This window comes from Equus asinus, chromosome 15, assembly GCF_041296235.1.
Source record: "Equus asinus isolate D_3611 breed Donkey chromosome 15, EquAss-T2T_v2, whole genome shotgun sequence".
NCBI classification, from domain to species: domain Eukaryota; kingdom Metazoa; phylum Chordata; class Mammalia; order Perissodactyla; family Equidae; genus Equus; species Equus asinus.
Window position 1 is genome coordinate 27,265,950 of NC_091804.1, and position 21,744 is coordinate 27,287,693.

At 39.0% G+C, this 21,744-nt stretch overlaps 1 protein-coding gene across 2 annotated transcripts in view; it reads right to left on the minus strand.

Annotated features, from left to right (window-relative positions):
• The window catches only part of UQCC1 (ubiquinol-cytochrome c reductase complex assembly factor 1), an 89,025-nt gene that overhangs the window by 36,184 nt on the left and 31,097 nt on the right, over positions 1-21,744 (minus strand). For both annotated transcript variants that reach the window (XM_014850754.3, XM_044748029.2), the window contains exons 6-7: positions 17,423-17,480; positions 3,757-3,865 (exon numbers count right to left, since the gene is read on the minus strand). In XM_014850754.3, the coding sequence (XP_014706240.1) occupies positions 3,757-3,865; positions 17,423-17,480 (167 nt within the window). The remainder of the gene's footprint in view (positions 1-3,756; positions 3,866-17,422; positions 17,481-21,744) is intronic.

Here is a 21,744-nt window from a genome sequence, read left to right on the forward strand (position 1 = left end):
TCCAAGAATTCCCTGGCACAAGAAAAATCACCACTACATTGATCAGTCTTATAAATTCTACTTTTTATGAGTTTTCTTAAAGATGTACACCTGGGATGCCAAATAACACAGAGATAGATTTGCAAATTACCACCTTCAAATCATAGGTTTTCAAAGCTGAAAAGAAACTTGAAAATCATGTAGCACCCCCATCACACTTTTTTTTTAAATGAAGAAACTAAAGCACAGAGCAGGAAAGACTTACCAGCCAGGATCAGAACCAGATGAGACTGGTTCCCTACGGCCTACTACTTTTCTCCAGCCACAAGTCCCTAACTTTCCCATTTCTGTAGGTAGGACATACACAGAAGACTGGAATCCCCTCTACACACACACAATCACACTCACAACTTAGAAGTGGTTAATATATAATTTTCTTGCCTGTATAAAGGATGTCGGTTTATGCTAAGGTGGGGGGGGGGTCAAGTCAATTATAGTAGGAAAGCACTAACAGTAATTCCCCAACTTTTCCACATCTTTATTATTTTTAAACTATCATCTTTTATTTATAGTCTTTGTAACTAAACTGAAGCTTGGCATTTCTCTTCATGAAGACAAATTTCAGAGTCTGTACTTGGGGAGCATTATGGATCATCTAAAACCTTGCTATTCAAACTGTGGTTGCTCCTTCCTCACCTTGTCCCACTAGTATCATTGGCTTCACTTCAAGCTTTTTAGAAATATAGACTCTCTGGCCCCACCCCAAACCTACTGAATGAGAATTTATATTTTAACAAGATCCCCAGGTAAACTATAGGCACATTAATGTTTGAGGAACACTGATCTAACACACTTCTCCATAGGGCAGTATCATATCTATAACAATTCAGACAGAAAAAATGGTTGGATAAAACGAGAGAAAAAAAAGGGAGGACTAATTCCTGCAGGACTACACTGATGTACACCTGGACCAGAGACTACTATAAATCAAGTATGATTTATCTGATAAATAAGTTGGATTTAAAACAGAATTTCAGAGGCTGAAGTTTAATTTATTCATCCAGTGTTTACTGTGTAAGCAAAAAACTGCGGATAAGACAGGTTTCCTGCCTTTATAAAGCATGCAATCAAGTAGAAGGGACATTAGAAAGTAACAGAGGAGAAGGGTCAAAGTTTTAAATATTGTGATGGAGACATATATGGAGGTCCAAAAGGAAATTCTTTGGGCAGAGGGGCAACTAAAAAGTTCCTGGGGTCTAGAAGTCAGCAACCTATGGCTCACTAAGCTATTCAGGTTGGGGACAGCTGTAGCCCACATGGTTCTATGCTCCAACTTTCAGCAGAGTTTAAGCAACAGTGATACAAAACAGGCTAAATAATAGAAGAGCTACAACGTAACTGTGTGGCAGGGCTTTGGCTGGCCAGGGGGTATCACTTGTCATCACTAATGGGATGACTTGAGACTGCCAGCACCACCCTATGTCCACTGTGTCCACTCTGAGTCCAGAGTTGGGTAGTATTACAGGGCATGTGGAACACTCAGCTGGATAAATACCTTAAAGGGTGCTGATCCCACTCTGCGAGCTAAGACAGCAGAAAGGCATGACAGTGAGAAAAATGAAAAAGGAACCAAAGAGCACAATTACAAAGTCAGTTGAATACTGACTCCAAAACAAATGATGATGATGATGATGATAGCAGCTAAAATTTTGATACATGCTATCATCTTCTTAGAATGAACAGAAATGACAACAGTCTGTTGTCTGTTATCCCAAAGAAACGTATGTAAATGTCAACAAATATATCTAAAGGCAAATCCATGCCCATTGTGCTTCCTATACATGCAGTCCCTCCAAAGACATGAAAATGTGAAAATATCCTCAATCCAGAATTTCAGTAGGCAACCATCACTTCCATGATCTGATCTCAAAGACTACAATTTTACACATAGAGTAATAAGCACATGATACCATTAGACAATAACATTGGAGCATGTGAAAATAATTACAATAAACAGAAGTAAAACATGGGTGAAGATTCCCACTTAACTCTAATGCAGCATGGAAAGATTTCCAAGACATATTATTGAGTGAATAAAAGAAAGCTGCACATAAGTACACAGAGGATGACGTCACATATAATAAAACATACACACAAAAAACAAATACTACGTATTTTCTACAGATAACATAGAAAAAAGTCTTAAAATATATATATACCAAAGTGGAAAACAGTGATTACTTCTTGAAAGAAAGTAACTGGCCAGGATTGAAAGTGATGATTAAAGGGATTTCAGTCTTAATTAAAACATTTTGAGTTTTAAAAACAATTATAAAGTAAAAATATATCTAATATATATTTAGTAAAAAAAAAAAGCCAAGATGCAAAACTGTGTATATAGTATAAGCCCATTTGTGTTATGTTAAAAGAATATATATTTATACATTTGTATTTATATAGAAAACAACTAGAAGGATACACATCAACTCTTAACAATGGTTACTTCTGGAGAGTCAGACTGGAAAAAAAGACACTTGTTATTTACATTAAACACTTTTACTCTCATTTTTTTTAAAGATTGGGACCTGAACTAACATCTGTTGCCAATTTTCTTTCTAATTTTTTTTTTTAAAGACTGGCACCTGAGCTAACATCTGTTGCCAATCGGTTTTTTTCCTTCTTCTTCTTCTCCTGAAAGCCCCCCAGTACATAGTTGTATAGTTGCATATTCTAGTTGTAGGTCCTTCTGGTTGTGCTATGTGGGACTCTGCCTCACCATGGCTTGAGGAGCGGTGCCACGTCCACACCCAGGATATGAACTGGCGAAACCCTGAGCCGCAGAAGCAGAGCATGGGAACTTAACCACTTAGCCATCGGGGCCGGCCCCTACTCTTTGATTTTTATTCTATGAACATGTATGACTTTTATAATACATCTATAAACTTTGTTTACTCCTCAGTCTACAGGGAGAACTTTGCTCTGAAATGAAAGAAATTAAATTAACTCATTTTGTGACCCCATCTGATGGTTCTGCTGCAGATGCTCCCAAGCTAGGAGGCAAAGAAACGGAAAAAAACAGGAACTATAATCTACTAAAACATGGTCTAGACACACAAAATACACAATATACACAAAGGAAGAAATTACTATTTATATAATCAACTGTATTCTAATGTTTTGGTTTCATTTTTATATTTTTATCACATTCTATGTTATATATACTATATATTCTCCTTTCTCAGGTTAATTATTTAATGTACTAATGTACATTTTTCAGTAAATACCTTGCTGAAGTATTCTAGGTTATCAGTGATCAAGGAGCTTGCTTTTCAGTTTCTGGGGACAGTGCAGGCCCATGCCAGGATCTTCCCATCAGAACTAAATTACAGGAGGACCAGTTTGAACACTGAATCTGTGTCAAAAGCATAACGTCCTTAAACTGGATATTATTTTGTTTCCCCCACTGACCAAATCCATCCTTCCTAACATCATGATTTGGGCTTAATAATCCCATGTCCATACACAGGATGTCCTCACAGTGACAAACCACAATGTTTGCAAACAGTGACAAACCACAATGTTTGCAAACACATAAATAAAGTGTCTGTGACATGTCAGTCTCCACAGAGGCAGAAGTGACTCTAGCTGAATTACCATTTGACATTAGACAGCATTTCACAGAAATCTAAAAGCAAGACTACTCTAGAACAGATAAAAACTTCAACTCACTCCCTCATTGGAGTTTTCCAGGACCAGAATCTGAAAGCACTCACTTACCCCCATCACTCTGCCACGCTGCTCAACATCCTCCCACATAAAATGAACTATGATACGACACATGTATTTCCCACTCCGGCCTTCCTGCTTCATTCGGACTAGACACATCCTGGGTGGGAAGAAGACATAAAGAGTTACTGGCTGTTTGCATTTTTCACATTATACATTTCCACTAAAGGTCAGCTCATCTGAGTGATTTCAGCAATGGGAACAAAATGAAAAAACTGGAAGTGATCTTATTTTTTTAAAAAAAAAAACTCCATTGATGTATGACATAAATACTGTAAAGTATATAAATCTTGAGTGTACAGCTTGATGATTTTTACATATTACATACACCTAAGTAGGCACCAGCAAGATCAAGATATAGATTACTTAGAGCACCTCAGAAAGCTCCCTCATACATGGAAGGGAACACATTTAGTTGTTAGAAGATAAGCAAGTCTGAATCCTTCATTTTACTGATGAAAACAGGAGTACTAAAGAAGGAATGTAATCTGCCCAACACCACAGAGTAGTCTGTAAAGGTGGGTATAGTACTGTCCCGTCTAATCAGAAGCCACTAGCTACATGTGGCTATTGAGTGTTTTAAATATGCCTTTTCAAACTGAGATGTGGTTTAAGATTAAACTTAAGAAGTTTAAGATTTCAAAAATTTAGTTCAAGAAAAAGATATAAATACCTCAAAGTTTTTATATAGCTTACATGTTGAAATATTACTTCAGCTATACTGAGTTAAATAAAACCTATTATTAAAATTAATTTCATTTTTTCTCTTGTTTAAACGGAGCTACCAGAAACTTTTAAATTAAATACATGGCTACTGTTATATTTCTGCTGGAAAGCACTTGTCCAGAACATGGATCATAGAAAGTATTACAATTTCATCTGTGTAATTATGAAATTGTTTCCCCCATTAGAACGTAAGTTCCATTGAAGGCAAAGATCAAGTCTGGGGTTTTTTTTTTACCATTGTATCTCCAGGGCTTAAGTATAGCAGGCACTCAATATATATTTGTGAACAAATAAATGAACAAAACATCTCAGGGCAAAGTTTAGGGCTCTTTCCTGTATCCTCACATCACATTGCCTCTAATCAGCACAGAGGGCTCACTGCCTGAGACCTCATTTAAGAATAGAAAAATTAGGGGCTGGCCCCGTGGCCGAGTGGTTAAGTTCGCGTGCTCCGCTGCAGGCGGCCCAGTGTTTCATTGGTTCGAATCCTGGGCGCGGACATGGCACTGCTCGTCAAACCACGCTGAGGCAGCGTCCCACATGCCACAACTAGAAGGACCCACAACGAAGAATATACAACTATGTACCACGGGGGCTTGGGGGAGAAAAAGGAAAAAAAAATAAAATCTTTAAAAAAAAAAGAATAGAAAAATTATTTTATTAATTAATAAACATAATATTATACTTAATTATATATAAGAATATAAACAGGGTCATCAACTTTCCAAGCTAGTTCCTAATCTCATTCTCATGACTATACTTATTTGTATGATCTCTCATTAAATAGTTATTAAGCAGCTACAACAGGACAACTCACCTAAAAGACCATTCCTGCTATAATTATGGAATATTTGGTATAAACGGACAATTCTATCTCCATTCACAATTAATCCTGTCCATTAAAAACTATTAGCAATAGCATGGTACAGTGGAATGATTGCAGCCTGGCCTGCCTCAACATCTCTGGTAACGACTAAGATAGAGAAAAGAAAACATACTTATCAGATTTGCAGATGACAAGAAGCCGGGCAGGAAGACAAATATGCTGGATGACCTAACCATTGACCAAAAATATTTCAATAAGCTGTTTCAATGGGCTGAATCTAATAGGATGGATTTGAACAGGGATAAATCTAAGGTCCTACACTTGGGTCTAACAGAACAACTAAAGAGCTACAGGATAGGTGAGTCATGCCTACCTATGTGGGAAAAGGCTTAAGTCGACAGTATATGTTCAAGCAGAGTCAAGAGGATAATGAGATTGCCCACCAAAATAATGTGATTTTAGACACAGTAACAAATATAATATTTTCAATGTGCAAAGTGAGATTTTTGTTCTACTCACACAGATCAGACTCTACTTGGAATACTGTCCATAGTTTTGAATATTATATTTTAAGAGACAAGAGGAAGAGATGAAAGATCAGAAGGTATTTAACCTGGAGAAAAACAGGAGAGTTGCCCCAAATATTGTAGAAAAGCAATTAGACAGTCCGTGAGTTAGAATCAGAGCCAATAAGTGGGCGACAGAGGGAGAAAGAATTACTCAATGTTGAATATTGAAAGCAAAAACTTTCTAAGAGGGGAGTTTCTGAAGATTTGAATGATGGAATGGATGACCTCAAATGTAGAGAATTTGCCTGTTTCTGAAGGTTAATAAATGCTTGGTGGGAACTCAGATATCTGACAGAGGGTTGACTACATGATCTCTAACATCCCTTCCAACCTTGGGATTTGCTGATGCTGTAATTCTAAATTTGTAACCTTTGAACCCAGTTAGTGCCTAAGAAATAACACTCCATGACAATGAAAACAGGTCATGGAAAAAGATTTGTCCACTTTACAGGATACAGGGCACATTCCAAGGCAGAAACAAACCAGGAAAAGTTCAACAGTCCTTTTTCATGATTTTTCTTAAAGTTAATCAAATCACTCATGTCAGCCTCTCACCTGAAAAGACGCCGTATGTTTTGATGTGTAAGTGTTGTCAGAGGCCAATTCATCAAGAGCAATAGTGAGGTAATGGAATTCTCCATTTATTTGAAAATTCTGTAGTTTGTTAATACACCTGTCCTCTGAGGTTTAAAAGGCACAGATTTTCTCAGACCACAAACTTACTAGCTATATCAACATGGGGTAAAGTGTTTTTTGTTTCATAGCAGTTTGTTCTGTAGCCCTTACAGATAACTAAGTCAGCTCAAATGGTTATCTGGGTAGGAAAGATAAAATAAACTGAAGACTGCTGACAGACACTGAATTCACTCAACGAACATAAATTGATTTCCTACTGTGTGAGGATGTATCTATGGTTGGATGCTGTGGGGATTAGAGTGATGGCTAAAAAGAGCCCAGCTTCCAAGGAGCAGTTAGTCTCCTAGGGGAGTTATACACAAACAGCCCTAAAAGAGAATGTGGTCAATGTCCCAAGAGAAGCACAAAAGTACAATGGATTTTGAGAGGATTACTTTTGGCTGAATGGGATAAGAGAAAGCCTCATGGAAAATGAAACATTCGACCCGGAGCTTGGAAAGATGAGCTTAAGTTGGACAGGTAGAGACAAAAGGTAAAGAGAATTTCCAGAAGATGGAACGTTATGAGCAAAGGCAGGGCAATGGAAAAGCTCAGCATATGTAAGGGAACAATGAATACCTAGATTTTGTGGGAGGGTAGGTATGGGAAACAGAAAAATATGCCAGAAAGGTCATGAAGGGCTTTGAAAGGAAATGCTAAGAAAGTCTAGACTTCACTTAGTAGACAATGGAGAGCCAGTGAATGTTTTTAGGAAGGGGTATAAGATTAGCACCTTGGCATTAAGAGTAGATGAGTGTCTGAGAAGTTAACCCTTTCTTCACAGCCTCAACCTTGTAATATAAATATTAATGTCACCAGGGCTGGAAAATGACAAATTTGATGAATATTTACTTTAGTAGAACAACGGTATTCAGAATTGTCTGATCCAGAAATACAAACTAAAGTGTGTGCCTGCCTTTTGAGAGAAATGCAACCAGCAAAGTTTGTTATAACGTGCACCTAATTTTGTTGATATTAACAGTTGAGAAAATATGGATTCAAGCCTACTAAATGAAAAGAAGGTAAATTCTAATTACTCCTAAAACATTGTACCTAATTAGTTCAATAGACAATTGATGCAAAAACTTTCAGATATAAAACTCTACAGAAAATTTCATCACACATAGCTAAAGTTATCAAAACAAAGAATCAGTCTTCTCATCAACAGGAAGTATACTAAAGATTCCCATGAGTTCTATTGGAAAAATAAGATTCTGATCCACAGAGCTGTCCATTCACCAGCACCATATTCAGCTAACTAAAAGCTCAACTAATTTTTGCACTGAGTTTGTGAATCAAATTCTCCAGGTAATTAAGGACAGAAAAGCAGTCCTGTTGTGAAGAACTTTTGTGTTTGTCCTCTTCAAGAAAAAAGCACAGCAGAAGGCCAGGGCCCACATCTCAGACAGTCAGCTTCCTGGAATGTCCAGACCAAGCAGCTGAAGGTCAATTCTCAGGCCATCTGACCTTGAAGCCTACACATTCAGTCTACTCCTTTCTTTGTTTAATAACTGTTATGAATAGGCAATACATGCACCCAGTAATAAAAATTAAGTCTCCTTCCTACTCATATCCCCCAGCCACCCAGATCCTCTCTTTAAGGCAAACACAGTAGTTTCTTAGGAATCTTTCCACATATAATCCACAAACTAATACGGATATACATTCTTTTTACAGAAATGGTAGATTCTTTTTTCCCCCTTTTTCACAATGGTAGCATTCTACACACATTATTCCTAAGTTGAGAAAACACAGGATGTGCTACCAAAGGATGGATGTGAAGAACTCTCAATGCCAACCCTACGTTTCACCCAGATAGTCACCCATAGTTACCCCAGTGAAATCTTTGTTAGATATCAGAGATCGTAGATTTCCACTAATTTATTTAGCAGTTGTTAGGGTAATATGTAATCTAAGCTGAATTCAGCTTATCTGGTAATTTTTCCTATTCTAAAAAGACTAAGAAATAGGAAAAAAGAAAAATATCCTTAAATAGCAAAAACAGACAAGTGCTATAATTAACAGCTAAAACAACTATGTGCCAGGTACTGTGCTAAGCAATTTAGATGCATTATTTCATTTAATCCTTACAAATCCATGAGGCTGGTATTCTTCCTGCCTCCATTTTACAGTTGAGGAAACTGAGTCTTAGAGAAGTAACTTGCCCAGAGTTATAAACCCAGTGTCAAAGCTGAGATCTAAACCCTGATAATCTGATCCCAGAGTCATACTAAGTTTTTCTGACTCCTTTGAGGACTAGAACAAACCTTCTACAATCCTTTTACTCTGAGTTTCATTTAATTCTCACAAGGGCAGTAACTTAAGCTTCAAAACTAGTATCACATTAGAAATATTATATCAGAAGGGAAAAGACCGGCTAACTTGAGGCAAGCATAACTACAACAACAAAAAGTAACTGCTGGCAGCCTAACAGGAAAGGAAGAAACTAAACATTTATTTAAAATAGACACAAAAAATAGCACAGCAATTGAAGTTCAAGAGGGAAGGTAAATCTACCCAGTGCAACTCAAAGAAGACAGCCTGGCAAAATACAGATAAGAGTCATCAGGACCTGCTGAATGATCCAGTAAAGGTTAAAGAATGTTGAAAGGTGAAAGGAAAATGAGTAAAACAAATTCAAAATGGTAAACAAAAACAAGATGTGATGATCCTGGTACCCACTGCAAAACAAAGCCAACACTTGTCACAGGCTCAGACCATACAACAATCACGCTTGAGTCATTAATAAGTAAACTATTTTACAACAATTGAAAATACTAGGCTTAAACAAAAGAACAGAACACCTCTACTTCAATTCACATCATGGATGCATTCCTCATAAGAAATGCTTAAATTAAATGTTGACAGGCCAAATTACATTTTGCTACTGATTAAACTTCATAATTTCAGAGCTCTGTTCTTGGAGGAATGGTGAAGAGAGAAGGGGGGACGTCCACACTAAAGCAAAATAAAAGCTGCCCTTAAGAATGCAAAACAGGGGCTGGCCCCGTGGCCGAGTGGTTAGGTTCGCGCACTCTGCTGCAGGTGGCCCAGTGTTTCGTTGGTTCGAATCCTGGGCGCGGACATGGCACTGCTCATCAAACCATGCTGAGGCAGCGTCCCACATGCCACAACTAGAAGGACCCACAATGAAGAATATACAACTATGTACCGGGGGGCTTTGGGGAAAAAAAGGAAAAAAATAAAATCTTTAAAAAAAAAAAAGAATGCAAAACAAACTTTAAAAAGAGACAATCTTCTGCTCAAACATAAAACTGCTCTAAAAAATAAAGTCTATTTTTAAAACTCTTTTAAAAAAGAGACAATCAAGTAAGAAAAAAAATTCTTGTATTAAATAATTTATTTAATCATTCATTTAACAAGTATTTATTAAGCACCCACTCTGAGTACAGGCTTAATCTGTGCATAAACTACTCTCTGTTTAGGAGCAATTCCAGTTGCCCCTCCCAAGCTTGATGATGTTCTTAAACCCACAATTTATTATTGAGGTTTTAAGCTTTACAGTACTATCCTTGTCTCTCAGTGATTCCAGGGGCTCATAAATAATACTGATCTCTTTTACATATAAGGAAAGCAAATAACCCAGCTAGCAAAGTAAAGAAAAAAAGGAGTGTTCAAGCCCTAGTCTGATGGCTTCCTAATATCTCTAAAAGGCAAGCATAGAGACAGGGGAAAAGAGAAGAAAGATTCATAGACTAGAAGCCTTAAAAAATAAAGGGCTAGATAAATTTTCCCTTATGGCAAATAATAATAATGATTACTACCATTTATTAAGTCCTCTAATATGAGACTTGTTACTGTAAGATGTATTTGCATTCATTATCACTTTCAGTCTACATAACCATCTGTCTAGTATAACTGGCCACATTTCATTGAAAACTGACACTCCGAAAAGTTCAAGTAACTTAAGGCTGCTCAGCGGAGAAGAGAAGAGTTAGAATGAAGCCTGAGTTCCCTCCTCCTTCCCCTAAGCCACAGTATCTCCCAGGGCAGTTTCAATATTGGCTGTTTCCCCCATTCTGTGACAGCACAGCTCCAAGAGCCTCTTCCTGCTAGATCAGACAAGGAGGAAGACAGCAACACTGCCTGCAGAGTTCAAAGGAACGAGTTTCCTAGCCACACTTTTCCTCCTCTCTGCCTAAATCTGGAAGAATTCTTGTTATTCTTGATGCTGACCTCCTGCCATGTATTGGCAGCTCTGAGCATCCTGTCTCACTTGCTCTTTGGGCCTTCTGACAATGCCAGTTGTGTTCTGGCCTTGTTTCTCCTTCATGGTAGTTTATAAGCTGCTCAGAATGGATCTGATTTTGAATTCAATGAAGACTAGAGGGCACTTGGGCAGGTCTGTCACTCTGGCTGCTATGAAGGAATCCCAAAGAGGACTCTCACGTAGCTTGTTTCCCTTACTCTGCCACCAGCTGCAGCCAAGAAAGCAAAGCCTACATGGCCACACTCAAGCCTCAGCAGTGTGCTAATGAATGAGTTTATTTATTTGTGAGCTGGCACGCTGACCCTTTCCTGGGGCTGTGTACAGGGCTATCTCCACTTCGTTTCCTAAACTCTCTCCCCACGAAGCCTAACCTTTATGTGGGAGCATGGGGGCCACAGGGTAGCCTGTGGGCAAACAGACAAGTGGGGTGAGGCACTTCCTGAAGCCATCTCACCTGACAGTGAGCTTCCTCCAAAAGCTACACCTGGCCTGTGGCCTGCCTGTCAGATCCACTATAAAGAAATAAGCTCCTGGGTAGCAGGTACCAGTGCTCTTAGGTTATGCAATGTTGGTAAAATGATGCTCCAAAGACCTTTCGTTTGGGCAAAAAGCTATATGTGTGGGTGTTTGAACAGAGCAATTCTGGCTGGGGGAGGGAGAGAGGATGTGCACACGGCCAGGGCTCACCATATATAGCAGGTCTGGAGCTGCTAGAATCCGGCATGAGCTTGAAAGCCCTATAGCAACAGCAAAACTGCTGTGGTGGTTTTCGAGAGCCCCCCTGCACTGGCCATGAGTGTCTGCCAGGACAGTTCTCTGGCCAGACTGAGACTGGAACCAGTCTGTTTTTCAACCCCTTCCCACATCCATACTTTACTCCCTGTTCCCAAAGGCTTCTTCCCCTAGGCTTAAAAAAGTTCCAGCTTTTCTCCATCTTAAAATAAAAAACAAATATCAAAATGCTTCCCCTTCATCCTGTTTCTCCCTCTAGTGATCATCCTCTCATCTTTCTCTCCCATTTGGAACATCTTAAAAACCAGTTTACAATTACTTCTTCCCTTCCTAATAACTCCTCAAGACCCCATGTCCTCTTGTTCTATCCCTCAGAAACCCAATGCAACTGCTTTCCTTAACCATCCCCAGGCAACCCCCCTTCCCCTGTGCACCCACAAGATCTGTACATCTCCTAAACATAGCACTTACTATCCTGTACTATTTTCAGGTTTACTTGTTGTCTCTCCCAGGACACAGACAATGAGTGCCAAGAATACAGAGTTTCATATAGTTGGTGGTCAGTACTACACTGTTCACATTCAAAGGAAGAGACCTCTGTCCCCATGAACACCAAAAGGGGACACTTAGGCAAGAAGCAAAATGTTGCAGAAGCAGCAGTTTACATAGTTAGCTTTGAATTTGAGTCTCAGATTCTCCATTACTGATAAAGAGGCCTGTGATGAATCCCTTATAATTGCCAAAATCATCTCATTTGTAAAATGAGGGGATTAGACTAGATCTGTGGTTTTTTTTGTTTTTTGGGGCTTTTTGCTGAGGAAGATTAGCCCTGAGCTAACATCTGTTGCCAATCCTCTTTTTTTTTTTGCTTGAGGAAGATTAGCCCTGAGCTAATATCTGTACCAATCTTCCTCCACTTTACATGTGGGTCACCACCACAGCATGGCTGACGAGTGGTGTAGGTGCACGCCCAGGATCTGGGCATGCAAACCCTGGCCACTGAAGTGGGGCATGGCGAACTTAACCGTTAAGCCATGGGGCCAGCCCCCTAGATCTGTGGTTTTTAAACTATGTTCTGAGTTTCCATGGAGCTATGCAAGGGTCCCTTACCATTGGGCACATCATAAAGACATGAAGTGAGCACATCATTCCCACTTCCCCAACCCAAGCAGCAATCCTTTCATCTATTCATATATTGTGGCTGAGCATAAAATTTCACTTTTAAAAAGGACTCTGCTGGGGCCAGTCCAGTGGCATAGTAGTTAAGTTCACATACTCTTTTTCCGCAGCCCAAGCTTCATAGTTTCAAATCCTGGGCACAGACTTAACACCACTCATCAAGCCATGCTGTGGTGGCATTCTACATAAAAGCAGAGGAAGACTGCACAGATGTTACAGTGACAATCTCCCTCAAGCAAAAAAAGAAGATTGGCAACAGATGTTAGCTCAGGGCCAGTCTTCCTCACAAGAGAAAAAAAAAGGGCTCAGCTGATAAAAAGTTTGAAAACCACTAGGTTTCTCTGCCTGAAACGGTTTTTCATCTACCCTTTGCCTTGCTAACTTCTATTCATCATTTAGGTATCAGTTTAAATATTATCCCTTCGTTGAAGCCCTCCATGACTGAGCTACCCCTCAACTAAATTATGTACCCCTCTCTCCCACAGAGTCCTATCATATCCTCTCATAGCCCCTATCCCAGCTGTATTAATCAATGATTTGTTTGTCTCTCTCCCATACTCTAAGCCCTATGAGGGCAGGGAACAAATCTGCTGCATACAGTAAGTTCTGTTAGAGAATAAATGCTATAAATTTATAAATTTATGTTTAAGAATTAGCAGGTACTTTAAGTAATAAATAGTATTAATTAAAATTAAACATTAGTATTAATATTAAATATTACTATTAATAAATAATTATTTAATTAGTTACTTTAGTTGTTTTAATTACCAATGAGAAGACCCACTTAATACTCTGATTAGCCAGATCCAGACTTGAATTTCCTCTCCAACCTGTTACTAACTAGTTCTTTGGGCAAGTTCTCTGACTTCTCTAAACCTCTGATCTCTCATACAGAAAACAGGAATAAAGGAATTGTAAGAATGTGTAAGACACATATAAATAAATAAAACATAATATATGTAAATGACCTAATAGTTATTATATTTATGATATACATGACTTTAAAATAATTTATAAAAATACAAACTGTATTTTACTCCCTCTCCACTCCATCTCCATCATAGGCATATTCTAATTTTATTTGAACCATCCCGTTTTCTAAAATTAATTTCTGCATCTAGAAGGTACTAATGTTTCTCTACAAATCTATTAACACTATAACACCAACATAAATTCCAACTACGTACATCTCACCACCCAGAAATCTAAGTAGGAGCAGAGCTTTGCTACTCTTACCCGACCAACAGTTAGTGGCCAGGACCCTTGCCACAGGAGTCAAATCATACCTGAGGCCATCAATTATCTAATGAACATTTACTGACACAAACTAAGAGTAAGACATGGCACTGAAGGGAAAAAATATCTCATTTTCATATCTTTCCAAAAAGATGATAAAAATAATTCTTGCTCTCAATAAATTCATCATCCACAAGGAAGACTGATAAAGATACAAAGTATAAAAACGTTATGTGATGATTGCCATAATAGGGGTGTCCAAAATACTAAGGGAATACAGAAAAGGAACTAACTCTGCCTTCAGAGGGAAAGCAAGGCTTCAAAGAGATGATATCTTTGTTGGATACTGAATAAAAAATAGGAGTTTGTCAGGTGGAGAGGAAGGAGAAGGGTCTTTGAGGCAGAAGAAAACTTGGTGCAGAAGACGTGACACTTCTATTACCTAGTTTTGATTTTTCTTGCAGAGGAGGGGGTTGTGGTGGGAGTGGTGCCTACAATGGCACCAGGTGAGACTAGTAACAGTGGAATATTTGATGGGATATGAATGTTATGCTAAGAAACACACTTTATCCTGAGAACAATGGAAAACACTAAGAAGGAGTATGTATGTGTGCACGTACTGATCCAATTTGCATCAAGAATACCAATGGCACAGGGAGAGGGAAGTGGAGGCCAAAGACCAGTTTTCAGGTACTGTTGCTCGTAACCCAGTGAAATCAATTTAGTGGGTGACATCTTGAATTTCTGTTCAAAATGAATTCAAATGGAATAGAAAATATCAGAGATTATCTGACATTCTAAGGTAAGTTTTACATAACTTTTGTATCAGATACATGTATGTCTTCTGAGTCACAAGGTAAAATGCATATGTTACTATGGGTCATGGTCAAAAAAGTCTGTTGATGACTGGTGACTAACCAGATGAAGGGAGTGGGGGAAAAGTCAAGGAGGACTCCCAAGTTTCTGGGCACCTGAATGCATCACAGTTGACACGGACCAAGACAGGGAAGAGAGGAGGAGGCCTGCTTTTATCAAGCCCACGTGGGGATGCTGAATAACCCAGACAGCAACTTCTCTCAGTATATTTTCAGTGGCCACAGTCAATACTCCTCTTGTTCAGCAAAGACAAACGATACATAGTCATTGCAGCTGCAAGCTCACATGAATACACAACTGATAAGGGCCCTCTAGGAACTGGGGAGATTCCAGTCCTAAATCCTAATATACAGAAAAACATGGGAACTAGAGAAAGCAGACAGGATAAGGGAACCATCAACACCTCCTCCAGGGAACTAACAGGATAGGGGAAATCCTGTTCCTATTCTAAGAGCCAACAGGGAGCCATCACTCTTGGGAAGTCAAGCAAGCTTTCTGGAAAGTCCACTGCCAGGGTATTCTATTATTATTGTATATGATCTTTGTTTTGTTCCTGATAGTCCTTCAACCTAAAATGCCCTCCATTTCTCTGAAAGAAATTCTACCCACCCTTCATGGTGCATTTCAAATGTCACCTCTACCAAGAGCCACTCTTTAGACACTCACCTTCTCCCCCACCAAATTTGGATTTGGTCACACCTCCATGTGCTTCCATAATATCTGCTTGGGCCTTGGGCACTGCACTTCTTTCATTGTTATCCATTACAGGCAATTGTACTTGAGACGTGTGCTTTCCACTGGACTAAGTTCCTTGAAGGTACAGACCATGTCATATCCTTCTCTCCAATGCCCCATAGTCCTTAATACACAGTAGGTCATCAATAAGAGTTTGCTGATTCGAACTGAAAAGCTAGTGATTCCACCAAAGCCTGCAGATCATGGGAACTAAAGGAGGCAGGGTGAAGGGGAGACTAAGCACAGATCTGAAGCAGATAGCCTCTCTCCTCCTTCTTAACTGCTGGTGGTACTCCTCACTCCTCTGAGAAATTAAACCAACTTCAGCACAGAAGACTCAGCAGAAAAGTTTGGAAATGATGGCTAACTTGAAAGAACTACACGTAGTTTCAAGGTTCTCTCGGCTGCTATTAGTCAGGTGTTGACCTTGGGATGTGGTCACAGGGATTATATATTTTATTTTGCCATCCACTCCCTCTAACACTCTGATACCTCTAGCTATATGGGCAATAAAGAGTCTTTCATACAGGCTCTGAATATTATCTTTGAGCTCCTCTGGGAACAGCCTAGCCTCCTCTCAACCCTCCCACCTTTCCAGTGAGCAAATCTACAGCGCCACTTTTGCAGTCCTCCCCTCTTGAAAAAGTAGTTTTCCTCTCAGTATATCCAGCTTCCCTCCCTGCACCTTTTCCTAACCTTCCCCATTCAGACAGAAGGTAGTTTGCCTTCTCAGCTGCCTGACTAGAAGACAAGGCACATTTCAAAGAACAGGTAGAACTAGTAAAGGTTTTGATAGTTGCAGCTTCCTCTGTGACCCCATAAGTGCTACTTACACTGATTTAGTATAGAACTTAGCCATGCCTACTTATAACTGACCATTTTACACATCTTATCTCCCTCACTAGACTAAGCTTCTTGAGAATTATCACTGGTTCCCAGGACATAGTGTGCACTCAATAAACTATCAGCTTAGGAAAAAATAACATAAAAAAACTGCCACCTTAGGCCCCTTAGCCAATCTCAGTGACTATGTGAGTTCAGAAGAAGAAATATTTCAGAGGTGATCAAAACCAAAAAGTCTGTACATAGTAGTCAGTCCTGTGATGCAAAGCTCAGCTGAAGGCAGTCTCAAACAAGGGTCCTTTTGACAGGGCAACCATTCCCCACGTTCCTCAGATACTCACTATGGTCAAAGTAGTAAACTTAGTTCTCCAGAATTTACTTTCCCAAGATCTGGCAGTTCAATAAATACATTCCCCAGCCCCCACTTCAACGTCTTTCCTATATCCTTCTGACCTTTAATACTGTGTAACGTTAGATGAAAAATTGATTTTTTTTGGCTACTTATTTTGCAGCTGAAGAAAAAATATACTGTTTAAGGTGTTAAATATTTTTACATGCAACAAACCTGGCATGAATCTAACCTGTATGCACATTTTAGAGGTACAGGCGTAAATGTCAGTGCTATAATTTGTTATAGGTTTCTGATGACCAGCAATGAAAATGACCACGGATTCTCACAATTCAAACCACTTTTACGTAAATGTGAACTTTCCTAAAACAGCCAAAGGAGAGAACTTTCCATCCAAGTTCATAGAGTCTCTTAGAGATACTGATAGCATTGTTCACTGGGTTAGATGTTCTTTGAGAAAATCCTACAAATATTAGTTTCTTTCTGGGACTATGCTTTGACCTTTAATAAAAATGTGCTTCAAGACACCAGTTATTAAAATGAAAGGAACAGTTTTTAATTCCTGAACAACTGCCATTTCATGTAATCAGCCCTGCTGAAGGCTATACCTTACAAATCAGCAGTGTTGGGAAAAAAAAAAAAAAATACATTTGGTGACTTCACTTAAATTGCTCACTTACCAGACATGAAGTAGAGTTATAAGAAACCATGAATTGAATGTATCAGGCATCTGACACCCTAGAAAATAACAATAAAATATAAACATGTGAAGGTTTAGAGGAGGAGTAGTGACTATATCTTAAATATTGCTAGGAATTTGTTCAATTAAAATATATGGCAGTTACAGTGCTCTCTGATCATGCTATCACAGAGCCAGCGCGCAGAACCACAGGGCAGGACCACGGGTTGAAAGAGCTCCAAATGCAGTCAACCAGCCTTCTAGTTCCAGCCCTGCTGCCATCTTGCTGTAACGGCCTTGGGCAAATCACTTCTTCTCTCTGGGCCTCAGTTTTCTCCCTTTGTACAATGTGGACTAGATGATTTCTATGGTTCCTTCCAACTTCCGTGTGATCCTATGTTATTTTCCCTTCCTGATCTCAAATTCTTCTGAAAAGTTCGGCAGACACCACCTTGCCTACCCCACTTAAGTATAGGCTTTTTTCACTTGAGCCCCACCGAGAAGTTTAAGTCTTTCTAGTCTCCTTTTCCTGTCTTCTTTTAGGTGACCCAATGTGCTACAAACGTGAGTGTGCTGCATGATTCACCCAAAGTAAATGACCAGGAGAAAGAAGTGAGGCTCTAGGGAACTGTAGCTGAATAAGAGAGCAGACCATACCTAATGAAAGGCCGTTTATCTCCCCCTAGGAATGACAAACCTGGGCAGGGCTTCTCCTTGGTTTAAGATACCAAAAATCAGGTCAGTGCTTAGCCATCCAAGCCTCTCAATTCTAGGATCTCTAAGAAATGCCTCTGGCTGGATGAGGGACCTCACACTGAATGTGCCCTCCTTATTACATGACAACGAGAAAAGCTAGAGCAAGAGGATAAAGAAAAAAGAGAAATCAGTGGGAAATTGGGGCCCTTAGGGTAGAATTTGTCCTTTGGAGCAATGACTCAAGAAAGAAGTGGTATCTTCTGCCTTTCATGAATCAATGAAGTAAACAATGTACTAAATGGTAACAAACAAGGGCCACTAGGAGAGAAAACACAGGGTACCCTGTGAGGTACTCTAACAACACTAATAATAATAAAGAGCTATAATTCATCACGGGCTTACTATGTACCAGACATTATAGGTGCTTAACATGCATTAGCTCAATGAATCCTCCCAACAATCCTATGAAGTGAGTACTGATATTTTTCCCATTTGACAGGTGGGAAAACTGACTCTTAGAGAGATCAAGACAATTGCCCAAGGTCACAGAGCTGTGAAATGAGACATATGGGATCAAATTCAGATCTGCTTGATTCCAGACACTGTGGTCTTAATTGCTAACTGCCTCTCTAATACTAATATCAGAAACTAACATTCACTAAGGGCCCATACTCTATGCCAGTCCACTGCTAGTAATGTCAATATATTATCTCATTTAATCCTCACCTTAACCTTGAAGGGAGGCATTTTAGAGATGAGGAAATGGGCTCAAAAGACTAAGTAACTTGCGGGCAGCCACAGTATTAACAAGCGAGTGGCTAGGGTGGGGTTTAAGTCCAGGTCTGTCACAAAGTGACACCAAAATACTCTGGTGAGCTTACTGGGAGGTGCCCAGCAGCTGTCAAGTGAACTTCCTCTCGGAGCCCAGCAGGAGGGAGGTGAAGGCTGGCTTGGCCAGCCACACAGCTATTAAGATACATGCCATCTGAGAGTGGGCCAACCACCCTCCACCTAGAACAAGAATAGCCATGAGAAACTCTCAAGCCCGGATCTGAAATTGGGTCTTTTTTGGATGCTAGAACAAAACATTAAAAAGAAAAGTTTTCTTGGAAGTCTGTCTTTCAATCTGGAAAATGAAATTTGGCTGCTTCTAAAGGACAATCTGTTCAATTGCTACCTCTACATCAAAGCTTCTCAGCAGCCTCCAGGAGCCTTTCCAATTTTCTCAGAGAGGGAATCAGTTCTTGAGCTGGAAAGCACAGACAGACAGACAGGCCAGCAGCTGGACTTGGGTCACAATTTTCCCTTCTGGGGGTCGGCTCAGGGCTGAGGATGGGAAAAGAGCCGGCATATGATTGACTCTTTGTATCCATTGGGGTCAGAACAGAAACTCATAGGGTAAAGCCCTAAAAAACAAGACCATTTGACTGTGAGCAACACAAAAATACAGCAGATTCTTTAGCTCAATGAAATGTGTTTAAACACTTCAAAGTTAAAACCTGCTATGAGTCTTTTTGCCATGATCACACTCTTGCTCCAATACACACTCAGTACATTATTTTCTGAGGCTAAGTACTTTCTTCCTCAACACCAAGTTGGATAAAATTAATTCATTACAGTTATGGGACGGCAGTACTAACATAGTTTTTGTTTAATGCAGGTTCTAGAGTCACAGTGCCTGATTCAAAAGCTTGACTCTACCTCTTACTTGCTGTATGATTCTAGGTAAAGTTACTTAGCCTCTCAGTGCCTCAATTTTCTTCTCTATAAGTATGGGGAGAACAAGAGAACCCGCCTTATAGGATTTTTGTGAGGATTAAATGAGATAAGGCTATAAAATGTTTAGCAAAATGGTTAGCATTTAATAGGTAATTAATAAATATTCATTGTTGCTGTTTTTCAGTTAATTATTTAAACACTAGTTAATTATTATAAACTAGGATTTATATTATCTTTGAAAAAACTCACGATTTAAGACTGTATCAATAAAATGATGAGACTTGATCACTGACTCAAAACCTATCCATTAAGGATCCTCCTCTCCAAGATATTAAGTCTCTTAAGGGATAAAGACAAAGCAGTCTGCAGACAACAGCGTGGGATTAAACACAAACTTTACTGATTGGCCACCTCTGCCAAAGTGCTCTTCATAATAGAACTGATCTCCAAAAGACCAGTTAGCAAACCACTGCACTGCATGCTCACAGAGGGTGAGCTTATTTATGCCACAAACAACATCATCAAAACATCCTGGAAACAACAGTGGGCTGCTAAGATATCTCACCAGTTAGAACCCTTAATATCTAGGTCTCTGGATGAGAGCCACCACGCTGGCTCGGAGATGAGAGAGTCTATACCTTTGGTATTTTATGGGGGCCTGTCCAAGAGGCTGATAGGTATATTATTTACTCAGAAGCATGTTGTGAGTAAAGAACTCACTCTTATATAATCTTCATGAAATAGCACTGGCCTCTTTTGTTGAAATGAGGATGACGCTGGCCAGCTACCTGAGGCTCTCAATCCTTTCAAAAATTTTTTGAACTTTCAGGACTCTAGAAGTCAAGCCCTAAAACACCACAAGTCCAAGGAAGCAATGGCCACTTTAAAGGTGTAATCTTGGGAAGCAATATATATATTTTCTTCTTTTGCCTCACACCTGTCTAGCCTACTCTTTAGAATCCAAGATACAAGAAAGTCAGTCTCATTAATTTATAGATTTTCTCTATCTGTCTCCAAACGATACTTTTCAGATTGGCTCCCTTTTTTATTCACTAGCCACAATTTGGAACCACTTTGGTTTGATCCTAAGTGTAATCTACCCACAAATGACAAAGATGGACCACAATGAAGCATAATGCAAATGAACTTGCTATTGGTCTTAACAGGCAATTCTCAAATTGAGCCTTAGAAAACTTGAAGTAAGAGTGATGTCACTGAAAAATGTACTTCCTCCCTGGGTAACCATTTCAAAGGGCAAAGCTAGGACAAAGCTCACTGAGATCTAAGTGCTCTAATATGTATAAACACTGGTTTACAAAACTAATAGAATATTTCATAGAGGTAGTTCTCATTTAAATATAATAAAATACAAAATTATTAAGACAGATTATAATTTCTAAATTTGCAGTTACATTCATTCACAGGCAATATGTTATAGTGGAACAATTCCTGGATTTTAACCCAGATGACATAAGATCAAGGCTTAACTACACAACTTTGGACAAGTCAGTTAGTCTAAGTTTCAACTGTTTCTGAAAACAAAACAAAAATGAAAATAAGAATACAAGCCCTTTCTATCACACAAGGTTTTGTAACTCCTAAATAAGACAAATGTAAAAGCAAACCATGTAAATGTGAATTATTAGTATATAATGGTAACAACGTTTATAAATGTTTATTTTTACAAGTAATTTATAACAGACTATAAATTGAAACATGATATATTAACTTAATAATAGTCTCATTATTTGATACTATAATGTTAACTCAAGAATCTTCAATAATGAGGACTGGCTAAGATAAAGAAAGCTAGTAAACATCCTTTCAAAATAATTACAATAAATTTCGAGTTATTCATTGAATCAAATATTAAATAGATGTCTAAGGATAGGATTTTTAAAAGATCTG